The sequence below is a fragment of the Chiloscyllium punctatum genome, chromosome 46 (genome assembly GCF_047496795.1).
Source record: "Chiloscyllium punctatum isolate Juve2018m chromosome 46, sChiPun1.3, whole genome shotgun sequence".
NCBI classification, from domain to species: domain Eukaryota; kingdom Metazoa; phylum Chordata; class Chondrichthyes; order Orectolobiformes; family Hemiscylliidae; genus Chiloscyllium; species Chiloscyllium punctatum.
In genome coordinates this window covers 56,789,374-56,805,974 of record NC_092784.1, presented here as the reverse complement: position 1 = coordinate 56,805,974, position 16,601 = coordinate 56,789,374, and the positions used below count along the sequence as shown (strand labels likewise).

Genomic DNA, 16,601 nt, shown 5'->3' with positions numbered 1-16,601 from the left:
ATTTTAACAGTTGACAGCAAGGGTTAAATTGTTTCTGTGTTGCTGGTTTAAATTATTTGGGGTGGGGGGGGGGTTATCCTGTGTCGTAACACCACTCAGACTATCTGACGTCAGACTGCACTGACCCACCATCTCCTCATAGCCCCTGACCCATGAAGGTGTGATCTTACCCTGTACCTTCCTCCCGTGGCCCCCTTCCTCACCCTATCCAGGGGGGTCCTGACCGTGTATGGATGCACATGACCCTCCCACATGACCTACGCCTCCGCCTATCCATACTTTACCATATTGCAGATGTTATTGCCCCTCTTCAAAACTGCCATCTCCCTCCCCTGCAACCCCCACTCCCAAGGAACAGCCCAGCCACTGGAAAATGGGATTAGAATTGGTGATTAGAATGGAAAGTGGGCTACATCACCAGTGTCTCATTCATAGGCTCACTGAAGATGTTACCTAGTATGGTGACGAAACGTCTGAAAATGAACTTTCCAGCTCAGTGAGCAAACCTACATCCAGAATAGGTGATTGCTTGTTTTTGACTGGCGCAGACTTGATGGGCTGATGCTAGAGACCACTCCAACACCAATTTTCAAAGTTTTCAAATTGGTTGCTGAGTTTCTTTCCAATGGCAGTGGACCCCTTGATCCCCCCCGATCCTGCCCCCTCGGTGACTTGACCAACATACACCTTCTGCCCACCACCCCAACTCCCTCCAACCACAGCTGGCCACTATGGGACCAAATGGCTGCGCGAGCTACTCCCTGGACTGCAGAGACACAGATCCCTGCATTGATGTAGTGCTCGGTAATAAAGCAAGATCCCTTTGACTAAGGGCTACTGACCAGCAATGCAGGCTGCCTCATGGTGTGGCTGTGCCCAATTCGCATGGCAAGGCAAGGCATGGATGGGGCAAGCAAGCAGGAAGGCACTCAATGACTGAGTGCTGAGAGAGCATGCCAACAGCCCAGACATGCAGCCTGTCCAGTCGGTGAAGTGGGTCCCTGTCTGTAGACGCAAAGTGTTCCTGCAGCAGCCTTTCAATGTGAGTGACTGGTACCCCTGCAACAAGGTGTGTGCTCCCTGATCTCACTGCCAATACATCCCAGCAGTGATTGGCATCTGACATTTTCCAATTCTTAGCACTGTCCACTGCTGAGAGGTTATGGAATCATAGAATCCCTACAGTGTGGAAACAGGCCCTTCAGCCCAACAAGTCCACGCTGACCCTCCGAAGAGTAACCCAACCAGACTCTACCTTTACCCCTGACTAATGCACCTTACCTAACATCCCTGAACACTATGGGCAATTCACCTAACTTGCACTTCTTTGCACTGTGGGAGGAAACTGGAGCACCCGAAGGAAACCCACGCAGACATGGGGAGAATGTGCAAACTCCACACAGACATTCGCCCGAGGCTGGAATTGAACCCATGTCCCTGGTGCTGTGAGGCAGCAGTGCTAACCACTGTGCCACAGCGTTGCCCCAAGGTGCTTGGTGCCGTGGATAGTGCCTTGAGATGTTGTTGTGTCCTTCAGACCAAACAGCAATCTGAAGTTGCCAACTTCCTGCTCTAGCATCTTTGTCAGGTTTTTCCAGAGTCTAGCTGGCTTGGCGCATTCAATGAAAGAAGAATCTGAATGTTGTTAATGAGGTAGATTGGACTGTACATGAGACATTTATCAAGCTGTAATGGCAACTCGCCTCTGCCCAGCGAGAAACTGACCCCGTCACTGGTCAAAACCATAACAGGTGGAGTGAGATGCTCCAGGCATCACAATGGACTTCACTGGATTTCTCACTTGATTCTGCCACAAATTTCCGCAAGTCGCTGAGACCCCAAGAAGATTCCACATGAGTGTTTGTGTATTGATATACAAAGTGTCAAAAAAAACAATCAATTTGCATGGAGAGTGTATAAAGTTCTCACATAGCCAATGCTGCACACAGAATATCAGTGTAAGGATGAGATAAAGATGGTTGCATGGGTATATGAACAGGAAGAGTTCAGAGGGATATGGGCCAAGTACTGGCAAATGGGACTAGATTGGGTTCGGGTACGTGGTCGGCATGGACGAGTTGGACCGAAGTGTCTGTTTCCATACTGGACAGCTCTATGACTCTAAAATACTAGACATACTGATAAAAAAATGTCTTATAATTCCCTTTGCAATTCAATTTCTGTATCCTTTATTTCGTCATATGTCATAGGATCAGGTTTTACAGCAAGCTATCTGGCTGTATATTGCCCCTGTAATATTTTGCATAACTTGAACTGAATCTATTTCCACGTCATTTGATGTGTGAGTAGAAGGCTTGATTTATTCTCGATGACCGGATGCAAACAATATTTGTTACAACCATCATTTTAAAAAAAAATTAATAGTCACAGCCGTTAACCATTAAAGTTTCACGGAATTCCTCTAGGTCCTGACAGAGTCGAGCATTTTGTCGAGTTTGGCACTGACTATTATTTGGCCACCATTCTATCCACGATCCATGTCCAACCACATAACGTACCCTGCAATCAAGAGAACCAATAATTATGAGGAAGAAATCTCACCGTCCCACACTGATATTGTACACTTTCTAAATACAAAAGAACTTGCAACAAATACACACAGTACTGTAGAAAGCATCTGTGGTGAGAGAAACAGAGTTAATGGTTTCATGATCATTAATACCAGATTTTTTTGTTAGACTCACTTTAAGTTTCACTATCTGCCTTGGCAGGATTTGAATCCATGCGCCCAGAACATTTCTTGGGTTGTTAGATTAATACTCTGGCAATCACATCACTGAGGCATTACTTAGTCATTCAGTATGTGGGTGTTGGGATACATATATGTGTTGCACTGTATGTGAAGTGTCTGTGTCTATGTGTATATGTGAGCAGGATCTTCAGTGGAAAATTGGGAAACTTGCAGTTTTGAAATATCAATGTGTGTGACTACCCTGAAAAGTTGAACTATTTTTCGAAGGCTCGGACGTCGGTTAATTTCAATCTGAACTGAAGACCTTCCACCAGTGTATGGCGTGAACAATTTGATTTTGTTAACAAGAAATCATGACGAATCATCAAAACCCATCAAATTCTGAGGAAGAGTCACTGGATCCAAAACATTAACTCTGATTTCTCTCCACAGATGCTGCTAGACCTACCGAGCTTTTCCAACAATTTCTGTTTTTCTATCAAGTTTTATCTTTTATTTTGAGACTCTCAGTTAACAGGGGCGCTATCCCTTTCATCCTTTGCTTAGAAAAACATCCTGTCTGCAGAAGCTGTTCTGCGAGTGTGTCTCTGTTTGGGATTAAGGACATGTAGTTCTAATTCTGGATTATGCCCAGAGGTCAATCAGCACTTATCACTTGTTAGAAGTTTAATGTTATAAGAAGCAGATCATCTCGAGTTCATTAAAACGAAACTTTCAGAATTAGAGGAGTAGCACAAAAAGGAATCATTCCTATTTTGACGACTGAGTCAGCACAGCTAACGCTGATGGGCTCAGTGGTTAGTGCTGCTGCCTCACAGCGTCAGGGACCCAGGTTCGATCCCAGCCTCAGGCGACTGACTGTGTGGAGTTTGCACATTCTCCCTGTGTCTGCGTGGGTTTCCTCCGGGTGCTCCGGTTTCTTCCCACAGTCCAAAGATGTGCAGGTTAGGAGAATTGGCCATGCTAAATTGCTTGTAGTGTTAGGTGCATTAGTCACGGGTAAATATAAGGCACGGGAATGGATCTGGGTAGGTTACTCTTCAGAGGGTCGGTGTTGACTTGCTGGGCTGAAGGGCCTGTTTCCATACTGTAGGGATACTAAAAGAGATCTAACATTGATGGGGTCAGGGGGCTTGATTATTGGCATGTTCTTCCATCTAGTCATAACAACCCAATGTGCATCTCACTTTTCGTCTCTCATCAAGAATTAGAAAATCACATGTTTTAGAATACAATATCACAGACCAGAGACGATTCACTTTCCAAAATTAATTCATGTGGCTTATTAATAATTGTAAAAGGGAATGATGCAAAACAATCACATTAATTCAGAATTTCCAGCTTACTTTTCACCATCTTTCCACAAATCTGATAACTGTCCCATCAGTAGATAGTCTTTTTCCAATTCCACATTAAATATTTCCTCACAATTGGCATGAATGATTAGCTCTCTATCTTGTTCAGCCACAACGTCATCAGTGCCTAAAAACAAAATGCATGATGTGAAACAAAAGGTTATTCTGATTGACCAGATCTCCAAGGCACGAGGGCTTGTTGCATGTGCTTAACTGGCAATCCAGATGTGGCTGGTGCCATTTGCAATTATTAAATATTAGTTGATAAAAGTACATACTGGAACAACCGCTACCTTCAAGTTCCCCTCCAAGCCACTCATCATCCTGACTTGGAAACATATCACCGTCCTTTCACTGTCAAAACCCTGGAATTCCCTCCCTAAGGACATTGTGGGTCAACCCACAGCAGGTGGACTGCAGAGGCTCAAGAAGGCAGCTCACCCCCCCATCTTCTCAAGGGGCAACCAGGGACAGGCAATAAATGCTGGGCCCAGTCAGTGACACCCACTTCCCACAAAAGTGAACAAAAATAATTGCCATTGACCACATAGAGAGTCATAGAATGCTTACATGGGAACAAAGGAACAGGAGTAAGACATTCAGCTTCTGGAGCCCAATACATTGCAGAAAGAGGCTATTTGGTCCATCCTTTCTGCATTCATTCTCTGCAAGAACAATTCAGCCATTCCCTGTCACCTGCCATTTCCTTGCAACTATGTTTTTTTTGCTCTCCCTTCTGACACGATTATCCAATTCTCTTTTGAAAACCACGTTAGAATCTGCCTCTGCACTCTTAAGATAGTGCAGTTAACATTCTGACCATGCCCTGGGTCTAACATTCCTTCTCGTGTCACTGTTAGTTCTTTTCTACTCCCCTTATATCAGAGTGCCTGCGATCTTGACTCTTTCGTTGACAAGCGCACCTTGTTTCCATCCACACCGCCTGGCCCTTTATGATTTTCAAACCTCATCAAATCTCCTCACAACTTGCATTTCTCTAATGCGACAATATGTGCCTTGAAGAGGGATTTGTTCTGTCTTGGTTCTGCTGAAGGGGTGTGTTGTAAACATGTGTTTGCTCCATGGAAAACAGAGCAAATAGTTTTGAGTTCTTTTAACTCGACAAAAGAAACAACAGTCAGGTTCATTCAGATCCTAGAGTCACACCGCACGGAAACAAACCCTTCAGCCCAACCAGTCCATACTGACCATAATCCCAAACTAAACTAGTCCCACCTGCCTGTGCTTGGCCCAAATCCCTCCAAACATTTCTTATTCATGTACTTATCTAAATGTCTTATAAACTTTGCAACCAGAGCCACACCCATTACTTCCTCAGTAGGTTTATTTCGTACACATTCGTACACATCTGTGTAGAAAAGGTCCCCTCGTGTCTTTTTTTCAAAATCTTTCTCTCTCATCTTAAAAATATGACCCCTTGAAATCTCCCAACCTAAGGAAAACATTTGTGTTATCTATACCCCTCATGATTTCATAAACCTCCGCAAGGTCACCCCTCAACCTCCGACACTCCAGTGCTAGAGATCCCAGCCTATCCAGACTATCCAGCCTCTCCTTATAACGCAAGCCTTGCATTCCCAGCAATATCTTCGAAAATCTCTTCTGAACCCTCTCCAGCTTAATAATGTCCTTTCTATAACAGGAAGACCAGAACTGGACACAGTACTCCAGAAGAGGCCACACTAATGTCTCGCACAACCTCAGCATGACATCCCAACTCCTACACTAAGCAATGAAGGCCAGTGTGCTACATGCCTTCTTAACCAGCCTATCTATACATGTTGCAAACTTCAAAGAATTATGTACCTAAACCCCTAGGTCTCTCTGTTCTACAACACTACCCAAGGCTCTGTTTTTAGCTGTATAGGTCCTGCCTTAGTTTGTTTTACCACAATGGAATATCTCACATTTACTGAAATTATCTGTCAACCTTTACCCCATTGACAATTGATCAAGATCTCTTGCAACTTTAGGTAACCTTCTTCACTGTCCACTACACCACCAATCTTGGTGTCATCTGCCTTCTATATTCTCATCTAAATCATTGATATTTCAGTTGCTGAAGTTGGGCAGTTTGGAGTTGAAGCTGCTAGATATAACTCTCTCTCTGCTGCTCGATTCACTCTTTCAGTTTCTCCTTTCTCCTGGACTAGAGGAGATAGCAAGTGTTTTGCTGAATTTGAGCTTTATCAAGGGTGTGTTAATGAAATGCTGCTATATTGCAACACTTGATGAGTAGCAGTTAAATATGTTATTTTGTTATATCAATAGAGTTATGCTGAGGAAGGGTCACTCAACCCAAAACGTTAACTCTGATTTCTCTTCTCAGATGCTGCCAGACCTGCTGAGCTTCTCCAGCAACTTCTATTTTTGTCTCTGATGTACAGCATCGCAGCTCTTTCAGTTTTTTTATTTCCTCTTCTGGTTGGCTCGTTGTATATTCTGGAACTTTCGCCATATTGTTACTGTTCCTAGTATCTTCAAAACGCTTCCTCAGAACCTTGCTTTCCAATCATGCTTTTGAACTGCTCATTGAACACTTTAGAAAAATGTCCTTAAAAAGCAAGCTGTATGCCAAAGACATAGAAGGTAGGCAGCAAAATCTATCCTTTGTCATTGCATTTCATTCTGGTAATGTTTTTCCTAACCCTCAAGTTAATTCCAATCATTCAAACTATGATCTTGGATCAAGAAAAGACTGATTTATCTTGTCATCACAGTCATGAAAACATGTACATCCTTTCAATGACAGTCTTGGGTTTGACTTGGTAGAAGAAGAGTCTAGTCTTCCACAAAGGAAATTCTTCGCTGTACTCTGTTTGGTTGACCATAACAATAAAGAATATCTCCAGTGCAGGAGGCCATTCAACCCAATGTACTCTACAAAGGAAGCTCTGGTGGAGTAACTCTCTCCTGTTCTTTTCTGCCAATCTTTTCTCTTCAGACAATTGCCCAATTTCATTTCAACAGCTACAATTGATTGTGCTCCCGTGGGTAATTAAGGATAGGCAGCAAATGCCGATATTATCCAGCAGTGCTCACATCTCAAGATGTCTTCTTACTTCAGGAAAGATATTATTGCCATGGACAGAGTGCAACAAAGGTTCACCAGACTTGTTCCCAGGATGGTGGGACTGCCCTTGGAAGAGAGGCGAAGGTGAGGACTCCAGCAGATGCTGGAGGTTAGAGTCGAGATTGTGGTGCTGGAAAAGCACAGCAGGTCAGGCAGCATCCGAGGAGTAGGTGAATCGACGTTTCAGGCAAAAACCCTTCATCAGGAATGAGGAAGGACTTCATGATGAGGGGGTTTGCCCGAAACGTCGATGCTTCTGTTCCTTGGACGCTGCCTAACCTGCTGTGTTTTTTCATCACCACACTCTCGACCGCCGTATGAAGAGAGATTGGGCAAACTGGACCTGTATCCTCTGGAGTTTCAAAGAATGAAAGGTGATCTCATTGAAAGTGACAAAATACTTAGAGGGACGGACACTATAGATTCAGGTAAGCTGTTTCCAACCGTTGCGGAGTCCAGGATTGGGGGTGCAATTTGAAAATAAACTGTGCAAGATGAGGAAATTTTGCTTTGTGCTGAGAGTTGTGAAGTTTGGAGTTTGCTGCCACTGAAGACTGTGGAACTTCAGTCTTTGAGTCTCTTTATAGTAGAGATTGATAGGTTTCTGATTACCAGTAATGTACAGGATTATGGGTTGGATTTGGAGATGCCAGTGTTGGACTGGAGTGTACAAAGTTAAAAATCACACAACACCAGGTTATAGTCCAACAGGTTTAATTGGAAGCACTAGCTTTCGGAGCACTGCTCCTTCATCAGGTGGATTATGGGGATGGGGTAGGTAAAAGAAATTGTATTGAATGGCAGTTCAGATAAGATGGGCTGAGTGGCCAACTCCTGTCCCTATGTTTCAAAAGAATAGAAAAAGTGTAAAAATGAAGGAAGGTTTTTCCTCTCATTTTGAATCATCTTTCCATGAGCAACTGAATTAACTGAAATCATAAATTTAAATTGTGTTCTGACTTTTTAGAAAGTTTTTGCCTCCATTATTTGAAGGTTGCTTTCTTTGAACATTTTCTTTACCAAATAATCCCTCCTTCTGTCAAACTCTTGGCCACATTCCTTCTCCTTCTACTCTCACTGACGGTTCACATCACGGCTGGCTTCCTCTCCTCTGGTGCTGCTCCCCATTCCCTCTTAAATCTGCCAGCATCACATCACACATCTGTCCCTGCAAACAAACACCACTTTCGCTTTCATAGGCAAAGAGATTGAAAATGTGGTCGCCTCCAAGATCAATGTTGTTTCTTCCAAAGCGTTTAAATGACCCTTCTCAAAGTGACCAATGACATTTTATGAGATGGATTCTCCCTCTTCATCTTCTTGACATGTCTTCAGCCTTTGATACAGCCAATGACACTATCCTTCTCCCCAACACCTTGTGCTCACTATCAGTTGAGTGGGATTCTGTGCCTCAACAATCCTTATCTATCACATCATCGGTACAGAGTCATCTATCAACTTTTGACTGATCCCATTCCTGTGATGTACTTTGGGAGGTTTCACTCTTGAAGGTGTTAAATTAATGTTTTTGTATGCATTCATTTCCATTCAACTTTCCATAGCTACAACTAAAGGTCCAATGTTGTGCGCATCATTGTACTGCCTGGATTAAAGTTATGGATGTCCCTAATATCAATGCACCTGGACATTGTTTACTTATAGTGTGCTTTCTTTTTTTGAGTTGACAAACATGAAAATAACTCACCTTGTTTTATCACAATCAAAACTGTAATTTCATAGTTTATGTAATTGTCCCTCTTTTCCTTTTTGTGGAATCTTACTTTGTAAACTAAAAGAGATAAAACGAAATTTAAAAGAATGCTTTACATTTTGACCTGTGTATTATTAGTACTGGTGAAGCTGAGGTTGCGCTCATGTGTGGTGAAGATTACAATGTTTCAGCACACACACCCCCTTTTCCCCTCCAATTAGACATATGACATCAATCCCCTGTTCTAGATCAGCAAGCTTGGATCTGGACAATCAGAGGGTGATTTCAATTGTTTTGGCTTCCTCCAGTAAGAAGCAGATCATTCCGAGTGCATTCCGGGAGAAGTCAGAGTGAGACTTTGATGAAATTATTTTTTTTCCCATTCAGCACAGAAGGTGTGACACTTCGCTTTGGGGGAGACACATTTCGATGCCACACACATTTACCAAGTGGCTTGGCTGTCATTACTTCACAAGATTTCCTCCTGTGTCACTCACTGAGTTACCGGAGATTCCAAGATAATCCAGGACAGTAATTGGTGGGGTGGCGGAGGGCGGGGGGGGGGGTGGGGAGTGTGGCGGGGGGAGGGGGTGATATCATACAATAATAACATTGTCACACAAGCATGGAGGGGTAACAAAAGCCAGCCAGCTCTATGGGCCCTCCCATATAGTGAATCATAGAATCCCTACAGTTTGGAAACAGACCCTTTGGCCCAACAGGTCCACACCAACCTTCCTAAAACTAACCCACCCAGACCCTTTCCCCAACCTCTATTACTCTACATTGCCCTGGACTAATGCACCTAACCTACACATCCCTGAACACTACGGGCAATTTAGCGTGGCCAATTCTCCCTAACCTTTGGACTGTGGGAGGAAAGCAGAGCACCCGGAGGAAAACCCACGCAGACACGGGGAGAATGTGCAAACTCCACACAGACAGTTGGAGGCTGGAATTGAACTTGGGTCCCTGGCGCTGTGAGGCAGCAGTGCTAACCACTGAGCCACCGTGCCACCCCTTATGGGTTCCAATATCAGCCATCCTGTGGCAGGTATAGATTTAGACATCATTTATTTCCCAGCAGGGTCACCTCATTTCTTGTGAAACTGGCAATTTCTGGGACAGCAGGGATGGGCAGTAAGCGTTGGCCTGACCAATGACTCCCTGTGAATGAGTAACAAAAGAAAAAGTTGCAATTAGGTGCTCACTCACACTCTTGAGGGACCTTAAGGTGATCGATCAGGATTTGAGCTATAGGGAGAGGTTGAAGAGGCTGGGGCTGTTTTCTCTGGAGTATTGGAGGCTGAGGGGTGACCTTATAGAGGTTTATAAAATCATGAGGGACATGGATAGGGTAAATAGAAAAAAAACCTCTTCCCTGGGCTGGGGTAGTCCAGAACTAAAGGGCATAAGTTTAGGGTGAGAGGGGAAAGATATAAAAGGGACCTGAGGGGCAACTTTTTTCACGCAGACAGTGGTACGTGTATGGAATGAGCTGCCAGAGGAAGTGGTGGAGGCTGGTACAATTGCATCATTTAAGAGGCATGTGGTTGGCGTATGAATAGGAAGGGGCTAGAGGGATATGGGGCGGGTGCAGGCAGGTGGGACTAGATTGGGTTGGGATATCTGGTCGACATGGACAAGTTGGACCGAAGGGTCTGTTTCTTTGCTGTACATGTCTATGACTCTGTAAGAAGGAACCCAGAATAACTTTTGGGTATTATCATTAGACTACTAATCTAGTGACCCAGGTAATGTCCTACCCGGATTTGAATCCGAGTTGGTGGAATTTGAATAGAATAGTATTTTTTTTAAAAAGTTAGGAATTACAAGTCTAGTGATGAGATTTGCTGTTTATCAGGAGAAACCAATTGACCAACTAATGCATTGTAGGGAAGGAAACATCTGGCCTTACCTGGTTTGACCCAACATGTGACTCCAGTTGACTCTCAATTTAAAGGGGGGATCTCATTGAAACTTTTTTTTTAGATTAGATTACATTACAGTGTGGAAATAGGCCCTTCGGCCCAACAAGTCCACACCGACCCGCCGAAGCGCAACCCACCCATACCCCTACATTTACCCCTTACCTAACACTACGGGCAATTTAGCATGGCCAATTCACCTGACCTGCACATCTTTGGACTGTGGGAGGAAACCAGAGCACCCGGAGGCAACCCACGCAGACACGGGGAGAATGTGCAAACTCCACACAGTCAGTCGCCTGAGGCGGGAAATGAACCTGGGTCTCTGGCGCTGTGAGGCAGCAGTGCTAACCACTGTGCCACCGTGCCACCCACATGTAGGATTCTGAAGGGGCTTGACAGGGTAAATGTCTGGAGGGTGTTTCCCCTCTTGGGAAAGTCTAGGTCCATAGTCCCACAATGGTTAGCACTGCTGTCTCACAGCGCCAGAGACCTGGGTTCAATTCCCGCCTCGGGCAACTGTCTGTGTGGAGTTTGCACATTCTCCCCGCATCTGCGTGGGTTTCCTCCGGGTGCTCCGGTTTCCTCCTACAGACAAAAAAATTTTGCAGGACAGGTGAATTGGCCATGCTAAATTGCCCCTTAGTGTTAGGTGATTGGGGTAAATGTAGGGGAGTGGGTCTGGGTGGGTTGCTCTTCAGAGGGTCGGTGTTGACTTGTTGGGCTGAAGGGCCTGCTTCCACACTGTAAATAATCTAATCTAATCTCATAAAGGGGTGCTGATTTAAGATTGAGATCAGGAGGAATTCCTTCCCTCAGAGGGTTTGAGTGTATTTGGAACTCCTTGTCACAGACAGCTGTGTGAGCATGAGTCCTTGAGCAGTTTCAAGTCTGAGTTCGCTAGATTCACGAGGAATCAAGGGTGACAGGAAAAAGGCAGGAAAGTAGACATGAGGAGTATTGGGTCAGCCATGATCGTATTAAAAGGCAGAGTCGGCTTGAGGGGCCAAACAACCACTTTCTGCTCCAACTTCTGATTGCTTCTGATGGTCTCCTAACTGCCCTCTGGGTAATTAGGGATGGGTAACAAATTCTGGCCCAGCCAATGATGCCATATCCCATGAATAAAACTAACAGAATAATCTTCAGCCGTACAAGTGTCAGTATTCCAACCTAATCATAAACTTGTCTCTATTGATCTAATATTTGATCAAATTCTTTTGACCATTACAGATACAATACCATCTGAGAGAATCTGTCAAAAAGATTGGTCAGATTTACAATGCAGAGTGCTGAATGATGAACTTACCATAATCGATCTCATGTTGACATGATTTCTCACTACGGTCTCTGTAACTGACTCGATGTGTGGGCATTTTAACTGACAAACAACTTCCTACAAATGGAAAAGAAATAGAAAGTGTGATTTGTGAACTACCGTGATGTTCCAGTTCAAAATTTGCAAGTAACAGATTGAAATGTAAGTGGAAAACTTTGAGTGGTCAGCTTCCTTCCCTGTTTGTTTAACACTATGGTACTTCTAATTTTACTGACAAATGCCACACCTGTGATATCTGCTCTGGATATAATCTTTTTATTTTAATTGCCTTGCCAAAACATCTTAGAATGATTTCCCAATAAAGTAGTGTGGATGTTGAAAATATGAAGCAAACATTGGGGAATGTTGGAGAAACTCAGCAGGACTAGCAGCATATGCGGAGAAAGAAACAGAGTTAATGTTTCAAAACATAGAAAATAGCAACAACAGAAGGCCATTTGGCTCCTCCAGCATGCTCCACCATTCAATACCATGTTTCCGCTTTTGGCCCATAATCTTTCATCCCTGTAGCCTGAAGAACTGTATCTATCTCCTTCTCGAGTCCAATATTATTCTTCTATTATTATTTTTGGTCACACTGAACATAAAACAAGAGAGTTTTCTCTCTCCACAGAAGTTGTAAGAGTTATTGAGTTGTTCCCGCATTCCCCAGTGTTTGCTTCATATTTCTAATATCCACAATGTTTTGCTTCTCATGGGAATCTTTCCAAGATGTTTGGGAAAGGAATAAAGAGAGAGATTGAATCTAAACCAAATATCATAAGTGTGCTATTTGCCTGCAAAATTAGGGTGTGTGGCTTGATGCACTATTAAGGTCAGAGCTTTGTGAACTACCTTTATGCACCCCTGCAATGCAGGTAATGAAAAGGGTAAAGTTAGTTTCTCACTCTGACTGCTTGAAGCTACCAACCACTGCCAAAAGTAATCAGGACAAAAGTGCTTCAATCAACCTCCAAAACCAAATATCTTGAAGTTGACCATTCAATATCAGTTTTAACATTACTGATGACACCCTCTCCAACAGTCAGAGCATTCAACTAGTGACTCTTCAATTCAGAGACTGATCCATACATCTTTTTTTTAATTTTAAGCTTTTTGGATTAACCTCTTTTTTCTCATCTGTGGGCTTGTGTGCTACATTGCTAATTCTTCCTATGTTCGTACTTTTTTTGTTAATTCAAGACAGTCTGGTTAAACTGGCTCCTTTCAAAACATAGGTTCATTGGGGTCTGGGAGAAAGGCATCACCATGGGGAAGCATCCTTCTTAAATTAATCTTGTAGCAGCCATCTGAGAAGCTGAGTAAACAAACCCTGGGGAGGTAGTTCATCCCTCGTCACTCGGGAGCTTAATAATTTTAGGCATCCCATCCGAAAATACAACAAATTACAGAACCTTGACCAGGGATTGGTCACAATGCAGTATAAAACTAATAATTGAACCTTACCTTCTACACATTTGCAAACATCACTTTCACAGATTTTGCTCAGCATGGCACTGCTTTCATTGACATTGTAGAATTTACTGCAACTATTCTCTGCATGTAAGTAATGAAATTGGCATGAATATAGTGTAGACGCATTGAGTAAAAGTTACATCGACAATTCATTCACCATTTATCAGAATACTGAAAATTGTTTCCCTCAATGACGCCTTACGTTTTTTAATCAACACAATCGAGAACACAAGCTCTTCTAATATTAATTCCGGATTTACTTTCAGATATGCTAATTGACCTGAGCGGAAAACAGTGATCAAATTCTGATGAACTCATGTTGATGATGGTTACATGGAGATCCCCAACTTTGATATTCTCTCTCTGAGCATTGAGCGATGTGTTAACGCGTCAGCAGGTCAACAACGATTTTGAGCTTTGCAGTTGGATGCGATTTTAAAAATAGGTAATTGCTATCTTTTGCGACACCACCCTGCATTCATTGCTGTATTGTCCTCATGATGCACAGAGTAGAATCTTAAAGGACTCTGAGCAATGTGGGCTGTGAAGAGATTGATGGCAGATAGGCCCATGCCACCCTCACAAACACCTCACTCCATCTTTTCACATGCAACATGGTAGGATTCTCGCTGTGCAGTGGCAAGATGGCAACTGAAGCTCATTATGGATCATGAAACACTTTTTTAAACAGCCCAACTCACCTCATTAACATTCAGACTCCCTACTTACCCAAATTCATGCTGTCAAGAAAACACAACAGGAAGTGGGGCCTGGTTGATTCAGCTCGTCATTTACATCAAATTACTTTTTTTATTATTCACAGGACCAGCATTTATTGCCCATCCCTAATTGCCCAGAGGGCAGTTAAGAGTCATCCACATTGCTGTGGTTGTAGGCCAGTTGAGGTAAAGATGGCAGAATTCCTTCCTTGTTGGGCATCAGTGAGCCAGGTGAGTTTTCCCCTAACAGTCGTCATTAGAGTCCTGAATTTTATTCAGTTCAGATTCCACAAGCTGCCATAGCAGGATCTGAACCCAGCTCCCTGGAACATTACCTTGGTGTCTTCACAGCCCAATGATAATCCCAGACAGTTACTGCCTCCCCTCAAATGACAAGCTGCACATCTCCAGTGGACAGATTGACACTGACTGAGGGTGTAGATTAGAGTGGTGCTGGAAAAGCACAGCAGGTCACGCAGTATCCAAGGAGCAGGAAAATTGACGTGTCGGGCAAAAGCCCTTCATCAGGAGGGGACAGTACAGTGTTTGGTGACCATGGTGAGAGAATGGGGCTGAATGTGCGAGAGAGTGTCAACCATCCCAACTCTGTGTCATGGGCAGTCTGGCTGCTGTGCCATCAGTTGTCAACAAGGACAATGTTATATTGAAAGATGGCATGGGAACAGTATTTTAGCAGATATCTGTGATATGGCAAGTTGTTTAGGGAGACGGCATGTGATTTGATTAGATTTTAAAATTATTAATGGCACTGTTTTGCGTGCTAACCAGACAAATAATATGCACATCAGAGTAATAAAACAGAACGCAGAATATGGTGGTACAGCTACAGAGAAGGTGCAGAGAAAGATCAACTCGAATGTATGAGAGGTCCGTTCATAAGTCAGATAACAGTGAGGAAGAAGCTGTTCTTAAATCTTTTGGTATGTGTTTTCAAACTTCCATATCTACTGCCCAATGGAAGAAGGTGGAAGAGGGTATATCCGGGGTGAGAGGGGTCTGTGATTATATTGACTACTTTCCTGAGGCAGTGGGAAGTGTAGATGGAGTCAATGGATGGCTTGTGTGACGGACTGGGCTGTGTTCACAACTCTTTGTAATTTCTTGTGATCTTGGGCAGAGCAGCTGCCATACCAAGGGGTGATGCATCTGGATTGGATGCTTTCTATGGTAAGATCTGTGAGAATTGGTTAAGAGACATTGTGGACATGCTGAGTATTCTTAGCCTTCTGAGGAAGTAGAGGTGTCGGTGTGCTTTCTTGACTGTAGTGTCAATGAAGATGGACCAAATCAAATTGTTGGTTATATTTACTCCTGGGAGCCTGAAGTTCTGGTAAGATGGGGCAGAGATTGAACATGATGGATGCCATGGGGCAGATGGTAATTAATGAGGTGACTTTGGTAAGATAGGATGAGAAAACTCAGTAGAGGTCATGGCGAGAAACCCTTCTATGGTTTTCAAGTACTTCACCTTTTTCCACATACCATCTGAATTCCTATTCAAGAGAAAACAATTTGAATCAGTCCTGCAAGTACTCACCATCATTATAATATTCATAAACTTTGACAGAAGCTGGTTGAATAAGTCCAACTCTGTAGAACTGATGTACTTTGAATCCCAACTGAGTGTCTTCTGTGTGTGAAACCTAATGTAATTTAAGAGAGGGAATCAATTAAATATTAGCCTAAAGGATTAGTCATGTGAAATGAAGGAAATAGTGCAGCAATATTGGGAACATAAATCACCTAAAAATCATCGATAAGGCATTGTTTCAGAACTGGTAAAAGTAAACAAAGCTTTACATTATGCAAGTATGATTGAAATTTGCAGCACCATTAATTATTAGCATAGTCATAATTAAATTCTAATTTGACACAGACTGAGGGTGTAGATTAGAGTGGTGCTGGAAAAACACAGCAGGTCAGGCAGCATCCGAGGAGCAGGATTACGAGAGTATATCCGGGGTGTGAGGGGTCTGTGATTATGTTGACTACTTTCTTGAGGCAGTGGGAAGTGTAGATGGAGTCAATGGATGGCTTGTGTGACGGACTGGGCTGTGTTCACAACTCTTTGTAATTTCTTGTGATCTTGGGCAGAGCAGCTGCCATACCAAGGGCATTCTAATTTCTAAAACCTAGTGATAAATTAAAATTAAAATTCATCCAGTTGATGTCTTAGGTGCTAAAACTCTCAACATTTTCACTTGGAGCTTGGGTTCGAATTTAGCAAATACTGCAGATTTGAAGGTATCTTTCCTGAATGTGTTGT

At 43.3% G+C, this 16,601-nt stretch overlaps 1 protein-coding gene across 1 annotated transcript in view; it reads right to left on the bottom strand.

Moving 5' to 3' along the window:
* Positions 1 to 2,172: 2,172 nt before the first annotated feature.
* LOC140468137 (complement C3-like) overlaps positions 2,173 to 16,601 on the bottom strand; it is a 125,365-nt gene continuing 110,936 nt past the window's right edge. Inside the window, exons 36-41 of the mRNA XM_072564333.1 lie at positions 15,873 to 15,978; positions 13,587 to 13,676; positions 12,111 to 12,197; positions 8,868 to 8,951; positions 4,060 to 4,195; positions 2,173 to 2,520 (exon numbers count right to left, since the gene is read on the bottom strand). Coding sequence (XP_072420434.1) covers positions 2,379 to 2,520; positions 4,060 to 4,195; positions 8,868 to 8,951; positions 12,111 to 12,197; positions 13,587 to 13,676; positions 15,873 to 15,978 — 645 coding nt within the window. The 3' untranslated portion in view covers positions 2,173 to 2,378. The remainder of the gene's footprint in view (positions 2,521 to 4,059; positions 4,196 to 8,867; positions 8,952 to 12,110; positions 12,198 to 13,586; positions 13,677 to 15,872; positions 15,979 to 16,601) is intronic.